Source organism: Gavialis gangeticus, unplaced genomic scaffold (genome assembly GCF_001723915.1).
Source record: "Gavialis gangeticus isolate Ggan-Ray unplaced genomic scaffold, GavGan_comp1, whole genome shotgun sequence".
NCBI lineage: Eukaryota > Metazoa > Chordata > Crocodylia > Gavialidae > Gavialis > Gavialis gangeticus.
Window position 1 is genome coordinate 75,391,308 of NW_017729024.1, and position 9,976 is coordinate 75,401,283.

Sequence of the window (9,976 nt, forward strand, 5' to 3'; positions counted from 1 at the left end):
CCTAGCACCTCTTATTTTCAAAACACAGGTCTTACTGACTTCAGTTGCAGCTGAAAGTCTGTCCTTAGGGTATCGATTCTGGCACCCAAAAAATGAACGATGCTTAATTACTAGATAGCGTAATTTTTTAGATTTGCCCTATATCATAAAAGAACTCTGTTGTGGAAGTAGGGTAGGTGTTTTCTTAACGAAGGGCCTTTCTTTCTTTTCCTGAAATCCTGTCACATTCAATGCACACCTTTCAACTACTGTATAAAATAAAGGGGTGCTGTGAGTAACAATCGCCAGTGCATGAAACGAATTCATTTCAAGAGCACCATCCATCTTGTACACAGAGCCAAGGTCCTCCAGAAAAAAAACACACATCTGACGCTGCCTTTTTGTTACATGATTATAATGCATGCACAGGCAGCCTTAAGTTCTGTTTTTCTTAACTTTTGAATGAAGCTTCTTTTTCTTTTAACACTATTTGTGTGAAATTTCCTAGCTTTAAAAAAAATAAAATTGAAATGCTTTCACATGGAAACATGCAACTCTGAAAATTGGTCACCAGTGAATCTTGATCCTCTAATTCAGCAGTTCCCAGCCATGGGTCATGACCCAAATGAGGGTCATGGGGACAATGCTGGTGGCACCGCACAAAAAAGATGAGCTCTCCTGCATGCCGAAAGCTTCCCTGCCCCCAGGCTGCCACTGCCGCACTCCGCTTCCAGCAGTGGGGCATGGAAAAAACGGTTAGGAACCACTGCTTTAATTCTACAGCATAGGAGTCATTCATTTGAGCTAATATAGTAGTTGTAAGCATCAGTGGTTGTCTTTCTCTTTGTGGACCAGCCAGTAGGAAGGAATTTGATGCAAAATTCATGGATGACCCATGTTGAGAGTTGCTGACAGAGGAATAATGAGATACGGGGAATCTTGAGTTCAGTTCCATGCTCTGGAGAGGTGTACAGTACATAGTTAATAGATCTTTTGCCTATGTTTGCCAGAGGGGAGGGGTGTTCTACAGAGAAAGCAAAAGTCATATCCAGGACACCAGTATGATGCATAAGCATGCACACACACTACATACACTACTACCAAACATCAGATTCCTATCCTAAAGCTTGAGAGTGATAAAATGTGCTGAAATTTTTCCTAAATCATTCCTTCTAAGGCAGCTTTACAGCCTAAATGTTAGTTTGAAATTATAGTCTCGAACAGTTGAAAGTGCGGTATTAAAGGTGGGGGGGAGTATTAGTCAGTTTTAGGTTATAGAGCAGTAAAGGTTCTCCCTGTTGTAACTTCAGATTTTCAAAATGTACATTTTATTTAAAAAAACCCTTAAAAATATGAATTGACCCTTCAAGTTCTTTATACTTACTAAATGACTTGCATCTTACACACATTAATTGGCCCTAGATTTGGTTACATTTTTCTTGTGTTTTAAAGGTTCTATAAACAAAAAGAAATCAAAGAAGAAAGGTCTTCGGTATGATACACTGGCCCTTCCACCTATCATGGCATTTGCATCAGGTAGGTAATCTTGTGTGAGAAATCTGAATCAGCCCTAACCTGAGTAGCAGTCCCTTATTCAGAAATTTATGTTTCAGAAATTCCATATTAATTTAATTTATGAGAGATGTGTTAGAATTTCTACAGACCTTTATACCTTGAAAAAGACCACACATAAATGGCACCTTACATAATTAAACTTCCCACAGAGAATGGTCACTGGAACCATAAATGTAGCTGTTTAAAAGTGAGCTGGATTTTACTTTTTACGTGTTCAGGATTCTCAGCTAAGTTTCAGTGATAGAATCTTTGGTATTTGGGCCAGGAACACCTCAGTTATCTTTATGTGCTGGTTCAGATTGTGTTTGTAAAATTAGTAATGAAAGTGACCAATGTTACTTGCATTACAGTTGTCTCTGTAAACTGAGTAGCTTCAGGGTCTAAATTGTTTTGAACCCATAATTGCATTCTTAGAGTTACTTTTCCATATAAAATTGTACTTTAGTCTTTATCTCATTCCTTGTTGGTTCAGTGTATAAAAGTGGCAATTCATACTTTTACATGTAGTTAATTAAAACCCTCCTTAAGCCCTGATTTAGAACTCCAGAGTTTTTTATCAATATTTGGAGTTTGTACTTTTGGGGGAGTCAATGGACCTGGAGAATGAGTGTAAAATTGGCTAGTATAAAAAGTTGTTGCATGTATTTATTTTATTTTATTAATACATTTTTATAATTTTATTTTTATAAATGACCATATTTACTCAAATACAAGACCAAGCTTTCCCTTCCACAATTGGCATGGGAAAAAGCTCCTAATCTTATACAGTAAAAGCTCTGTTATCCGGCATCCCCCATTCCCGGGGATGCTGGATAACAAAATATGCCAGTTAATTGAGTGGCCCCGGCCGCCGCTTCTCACACTGCGTCTGGGGCATCCCTCTGCCCCTCTCATGGCATTGCTGCCACTCCCGCGGGGCCCACAGGGCCCCATGAGACATGGAGGAGGGTCCCGTGCAGCCTGTTATGCCCCTGGGTCATGGGGGCTCAGCAGTACAGGCTGCTTTGTCCCGAGCCATGGGGGCTCAGAGAAACTGGAAGTGCCACAGTGGGCACTTCCAGTTTCACTTTATCTTACAAGCCGGCATGCTGGTTAGTGGAGCATGCCAGCTTGTAAGATGCTGGATAACAGAACTTTTACTGTAATTGCATTCAAGGAAATCTCAGTGCATACATTGTCTATCATTAAACTGTTGTCAAAAGCAGCATGTGCTCAGCAATAGAAACCAACTACCAAGTTGGTTAAATGTAGCCAACAATGAGCATGACTATAAAACATGGCTCACATTGGTCAAACATACTGATGGGAATTTTAAAAAAAATTTTAAGGAAAATTTTTCATATCTTAAGCCAAGTCAGCCAAATCAATTCCAAATTTGTGAGTCATTCAGGAACCATATGTTGCTATACTACCAGCAAACATTCTCCACCCCCACCTGGTTCTTCAGATATTTCCAAATCATTTGGCAGGCATCCTACGTGCAAGCCCAAGCCCAGAGACTTGAGGTTCAGATACACCCAAGTTTCACTTGCCTTCAACCATATGGCCATAGGAACAAGTTAATGGGAACTTTTTTTTTTTTAACTTACCACAAGAATAGGTTAGTGTAGTCTTTCTGAATAAGATATATGGCAATGGTCTCCAACCTTTTTATGGTGAAGATTACTTTTTGTAAGTAAAGGGCACCCCAGGATCTACCTCCCTCCTCCATCTCCCTCAGATAAGCTGCCCGGGCTTTGACCCCACTCACCTAGCCTGGCCCAGGCAGCAGGGGGCATGGCTCAGCCCAGCCACATTCATCCTGCTGCTCCAGATCATGGAGCCTCCGACAGACCGAGATCAACTGTCAGAGGCTCTACCATATGTTAGTGGTCACCAACCTGTCAAGTTCGATCAACTGGTCGATTGTAATGTCCATTAAGTGCAGTCCCGCTCACCACTGACTCTTTTTAAAGTCATGGTAAGCTCCTACGTTGCATACATTTTGACTTCCTCTTTGCTCCCACAGCTGATATGTGCCTTTCTTTCACATTTCCTGTAATGTGCATTTCTTCACCAGCTTTAAATGCTTGGCAAACATTACAAACCAGAGCCCCAAGTAGTTCACACAGAATCCCTCCGTTAGCCCCCTCTCTCAGCCTGGTGCATGTGGTTAGTGTGGCTGTACCTTCCATGAGGTGAAGCTGGACCAGGTTGCCTTGCACTTCATCTGCATATACATTTTTGGAGCATCCCAGGACTTATAACAAGAACACCTGGTTCCAGTCATAAGTGGGGGGAGCTAATTAGCTTATGGTTCCTTTGGTGGGGGGTATCTGGAGTATACACACATACTGAGCAGTGCTAAGCTGTGGGCTCATCATGGTTTGAAATCCTGTTGACTCTCCTGGGGTCCAGCTCAATAAACTATGTGGTTAATCATAAGCCTTTGGATTTGGACTAATATCATGCATGGTTTGTACTACAGCAAAAGCTCTGTTATCCGGTAGCCATGGGAAATGGGGGATGCCGGATAACCAAATATGCTGGTTACCCAAGAGGCATCTTTGCCTGGTTGATTTCAAGGTTATTGTTTTCAAATTTGTTCCTCACTTCCATGTGCTCAGAGAGAGCAGGGTCTGACAGTAAGGGGAGGGGGAAGGGGCTTCCAAGGGAAGAAGTTGGAGGGTAGCAGAGAGCAAAGGGGCTACCTGACCTCCCCCCCGGCATATTTTTCCCTGCTATAGCAGTGGGAGGGAGACAAATTCAAGGCAAACCTTCAATAATTACATACTATACCTGGAAAATGATAACAAATGTACTCAGTTGGTCTAATAAAAGATAGCATATCTACTCAAAGAACCTTACCAACAAATTTATAAGTTTTCCATGTATAGAATCTAATAATTGGGGGGGTTGTCTTGTAATTCGGGCTGTGTTCTATTTCAGTAAATATGGTAATACTATTTCTTGTCAGTTCCAGCCTGTAAAATATGCATATTGATGATTATATCATGTGCATGTAGGTAATCATATGCAGAAAAATAGTTTGGAATTTTGATAGTCTCACATTTTTCATGTGAGGTTATTTTTTAATTATTTTGTCATGTTAGTCAGCATAAGAGTGACCAATCTTCTCAGCCGAACCAAAACATTTCGCAATTTAATTTTAATATTGTTAAAATGTGAATAGTATATGCATTTTAGAAATAACTGGAAACTTCTTTAATACATACTTGTGTAATTTTTAAACTTACAATTTAGTTGTTAGTCCTTTTAGTTGTAATAATTATCAAATTATTGCTATTGGTTAATGTCATCAGGCTGCATTATCTGTCTGAGCTAGTCAGACCCCCAAAATCTCTTCTCTACTTGGTCACTAACTTGCTGTGTAACCTCAGGATATGTGATCCATGCCATAAAAGTGACTGTAAAGTGAAAGATTCTAATTAATGCCATCTCAGAGTGTGCGTGTGTGTATGTATATATGCGTGTGTGTCCTGACTTGGACAGCACCAATTGCATTCTGCCCACCTACACACATGCATGCTGTACTCCAGAGGTACAAAAAATAAAATTATAAGAGTCAAATCAAACTGATTAAAAAAAACAAAGCCTCCACTTTTACTCACCTTATTTTCATATTATACGCCCTGTTTACATTGTTACTATGTTGTCATACCAAGGATTTTTTTTTTTTAACTAACCTTTTGGTTAGCTAATAAATGTACTAAATTTCAGTGGCTTTGAATTATAAGTGTTTGAAATGAATGTTACAAAGTATGAGGTAAGAAGCCCTTTGTTAATTTCAAAATGACTGTATTATTACAGAGGTTGCACGTCAGAGTGACTGGGATGGGATCATTGCTTGTCATCAAGGTTACATAACCTGTACAACTTGGAACTTTCAAAAAACATCCATGGGAGCCCATAAACTGAGACCAAAGGCATTCAGTAAAAACAAGCCTCTTGATGTATATGCAACAGTAAGTATTTTGTAATTAGCATGATTTTGTTTGTTCAACATTGTCGTTTTTTACTTTGTTGTCTAATTTAGTTTCCCAAATTCTTTTCATGAAGAAGAACTTGGAAAAGATCTAAGTATGGCAAAATTTTGATTGCCAGCTCAGTTGCAATCAGTTTCCCCCCCATTCTCAAATGAGTAATATTACAGTAAACTTGTTTGGATCCTGAAATGCCGGGTGGTCTCCTGATGATTTCTGCCCTGGAGACCTAGTTGGTTTGAATCAAAAATGTACCTACAAGTCTTCATTTTCTGAAATCCAGTTATCTGAATTTAATTTTCTAGACACTTAAATAGTTCCTAAAGCTCCTCTTGCCATCACTGATTATTTATTTATTTATTTATTTGTATCTGTAGTGGTAGATTTTCATGGTTTCTTTGCTGAATCCCTCCTGTTGAGATTTTTGAAAAATTAGGTACATTTCTGTTACAAATGTGGTGGATTTACTTAAATATCAGACCCTTTTGAATGGGTTTTTGTTGTAGCCATGTTGATCTAAGGACATAGGTAAGTAAGGTTCTTTGGGCAGATGTGATATCTGTCTTTTATTAGACCAACTGAGTAGTTTGTAAAGACCTTTTTTCCAGCTTTCAGGCACAATCACTGTTAGACCCCAACTCTATGCAACACCCAACAACTAGGGAGATAATGATCCAATCGCTCATGGGTCCTGTTACTCATTAGCCAGAGCAAGCAGGGGGCAAACACCAGCACACATTGCTCGCAACAGGTTTATTCAAAATGGAGACAGCTTCGGACTAGCTCCCAAAAAACCAACAAACCGGGGAGCTGCAGTAGTTTTTTCCCATATTTTTATACACTTTGGTTTATACTTAGTAACATTCACTCTACCCTCACTCTTCCTATGTTCCACCCATTTCTCCTCCCATTTCAAGCTCCGCCTCCGTTTACTGTTTGCTTCATTAATATGGAATTGCGTATGCATTTCACTCATTTACATGTCTTTGCTACGAGTGAGTGCATGTCTAAGACCTTGACTCCTGCTCTTCGGTCAATGGGCGGACTTCGATCAAAACCTGGAATTTTCTAGAGGCTTCTTTACCAATCACCATTCACCTTTTTGCGTATGTTCATCTTGGATTCTGTTACCAATTACGTGCTGTTTTTCACATTCCAGTCTGTTTTTTAGTCTCAGGTTGTACCATCTTCCACATTCCTAAACATCACCTCATTCACAGCACACAAGACTCTCACAGATTCACTTGCTGCTTTTTCCTCAGGAAATGGTTGACACAGTTAAGATGGTTCCTTAGCATAAGCAAATGGCTGGCTTAGATAGCATTCTGCCTTGTGGTTAGCAGCTTTTGCTAGGCCACAGGTAAAGCCTTCATTCAGCTGCAAATCCAGTGCTCCCCAAAAATCCATATAGTGTTACCCTAACACTCACCTTTCTTCGAGCGTAGGGAGTCTCTGTTGTTCTGATACTCCAAGGACTAAAAGAAGTTAAAAGTTGGACAGGATGTCAGTGAGAATGTAAATAGGTGGATATTAGGAAAGCAAAAGGTAGAGAAGGGAAGGGAGGGGGTGAACTGAGGGGATAGGGAGAGAAAGCCAAAGGTAAGTAAAGGAGACTCTACAGTAGTAGTCTTCTAAGGTAAAAAAGAGGCTGTCTGTGAAAAAGTAAATAGCTGGAAATTAGGAAGACAAAGAGTAGAAAAGTAGGGGAGGGGAGGAAAGGGGGGAAAGAAAAGTGTAAAAGGTCAGGTCTGGCAGGTACCTGGTGAATCAGATGTCAGGCAGGTTGTAATGTGTCATAAATCTAATGTCTATATTGAATCCATGATTTTTTGTATCCAGTAGATTTATGAAGTGACATTTGTAGGCTTGTCTACAAAAGGTGCTTTGTAAGCTCCCTTTGAGAATTAAAACAGAGATCGGAGAGGAATTTCACAGACAGCCTCTTTTCTACCTTCAAAAACTACTACAGTAGAGTCTCCCTTGCCTACCTTTGGCTTTTTTCCCCTCTCTCTTTCCTTCTCTACCTTTGGCAGGCAAGGTTCTTTAAGTAGATTTAATGTCTTTTATTAGTCCAAATGAGTAGTAAACTTTCGGGCACAGTCACCTTTCTTCAGGCACAGGGAGTTTCTGCTGTTCTGAGACTCCAAGGAATGAGAGAAGCTAAAAGTGTGATAGGATGTCAGCAAGAATGTAAATAGGTAGAAATTAGGAGTCTCAGAACAGCAGAGACTTCCTGTGCCTGATGAAGGGTGACTGCACCTGAAAGCTTGCCAAGAACTTTTTTCCAGCTATTCAGTCAAATAATAGATATCACATCTACCCAAAGAACCTTGCCTGCCTATGTCCTTAGACCAAAACAGCTATAACCAAATACCCAGCTTCTCTACCTTTTGTTTTCCTAATTTCCACCCATTTACAGTCTCATTGACATTCTGTCACACTTTTAGCTTCTCTCATTGTTTGGAGTGTCGGAACAGCAGAAACTCCATATGCCTGAAGAAGGGTGATGGTGCCCAAAAGCTTCCAAAGAATTTATTTTTCAGCTACTCAGTTGGTCTAGGCAGGCAAGGTTCCTTTGATATCTTTTATTAGACCCTTTTGAATTACATCTGTTCATTTCTGTGTGCTCTGACCCAACTCTTGTAAAGTTCTGCAGGAAAGATCTTAAACATAAAATCTCTTTCTGATTCATACATTTTACATCTTCTGACATCAAGGGTACGGTGTCGATACACTTGAAAATTATATGTACAGACAAGCTGTTACCTGTTGGAGGATTGCATGAGGGTTTACTTTTCAGGTTGCTTTCCTTATGCTACAGTAATCTCTTTATAAGGGGATAAAGTTGTATGTACCCAATAAAGTAGCTGGTGGTGGTGCAGGTCGTATGGCACACAGTGGACAGCCCAGAGGTCACAAGTTCAAGGCCCTAGCAGAAGCACTTGAGGCTCAGCCCTGTCAGATTCCAACAAATCTGCAAATTTTAGTAAATACCTTGTTGCAAGGACACAAGAAAGGAAGGGATATGTGTTCTCTGAGCTTTGTTGCTTATGCTTATTGCTAGGTTGCACGTTTTTATAAAAGCTGACAAGAAAGCAGCTATGCATTTCTCTTCCATATGATGAAGAATATAGGCTTTTATCCTCGAATTCTTGCAAACCTTCAGGAAAGATCTAATAGATATTTTTAAGTTTTCCTCCCTTGAAATAAATGAAGTGTCTTGCAACACTTTAAATAGAAAATACTTTGAAGTAAAAAATGTTTTACATTTTTTTTGTTAGTGAGTGTTGTGTCTTAAGGTCCTTTCTTGGGTTTTTTTCCCCTTTAAAAGGCAGTTGACATTAGCACATGTGGAAACTTTGCTGTAATTGGCCTTTCAACTGGACACGTAGATGTATACAACATGCAGTCTGGCATTCACAGAGGACGTTATGGTAAAGAAAAAGGTGAACATTGTTACTCTTTTAAAAATAGCATCCTAATAAAATAGTAGCATAAACATGCTGCCAAGAAATAGTCTTCTTATAGGTTCTGTAGTAGATCAAAGAATATGGCTCTGCAAGCAGTATTGTACCGCATTTACTTTGGAGTTGACTTGTTTTTCCTGGGTGAACGAAAGCACCATCACTGCTGCTTTGAAGGAGGGCAGCAGTCCTGCTGTGTTGGATGACTGTGAGGTTGACATCAACTTAATTTTTATGAACACAAACTTGTTATTGTCAGAGGATTGAAGCCTAAAATGAAAACTGTTGGCTTTGACTAGGTTTGTGACCATGCACACCAGATCCTCCTTTACCTGATTTTTCTAGTTCTGTCTTTGCATCAAATTCTTAATGTATTAGTGTACTCTCTGGTCCAAATAGAATGGAGGGACCACATGTGTATGTGCAGTTAACAAAGATCATAAACTAGTCCGGTACTTAGGTTTGTTGCTTTTGAATTGGCCACCTGAGCTGTTGGGTCTTCTGGGTAGTGAGAGTGCACCAGCAGACCTTGAGGTGCCTGAAGGTGCACTCCATCAGGGTGTGGATCTGGCTCAAGCTGTGGTTAAAGTGGGCCTGGCAGGGGTCCAGTTGGCCAGTATAGAGCTGCATAATCCAGGGCAGGAGTTGGTAACCAGCATCCTCAGGGCTCAGTCCTCGGGCCCGCACTGTTCAACATCTGCATCAGTGACTTGGACTAGGGGGTAAAAAGCACCCTGTTCAAATTTGCTGATGACACTGAGAAGTTGGGGGATGTGGGCACACTAGAAGGGAGGAATAGGCTACAATCGGACCTAGACAGGTTACGGGGTGGGCAGATGAGAATAGGATGGGATTCAACACAGACAAGTGCAAGGTGATGCACCTGGGGAGGAAGAAACAGCAGCATACCTACAGGCTGGGGAACTCCCTTCTCATCAGTGCCAAGGCAGAAAAGGACCTAGGAGTCATCATTGA

At 40.5% G+C, this 9,976-nt stretch overlaps 1 protein-coding gene across 1 annotated transcript in view; it reads left to right on the forward strand.

Moving 5' to 3' along the window:
- The window catches only part of WDR36 (WD repeat domain 36), an 84,365-nt gene that overhangs the window by 44,467 nt on the left and 29,922 nt on the right, over positions 1-9,976 (forward strand). The window contains exons 11-13 of the mRNA XM_019517252.1: positions 1,432-1,515; positions 5,365-5,519; positions 8,869-8,983. Of these exons, the coding sequence (XP_019372797.1) occupies positions 1,432-1,515; positions 5,365-5,519; positions 8,869-8,983 (354 nt within the window). The remainder of the gene's footprint in view (positions 1-1,431; positions 1,516-5,364; positions 5,520-8,868; positions 8,984-9,976) is intronic.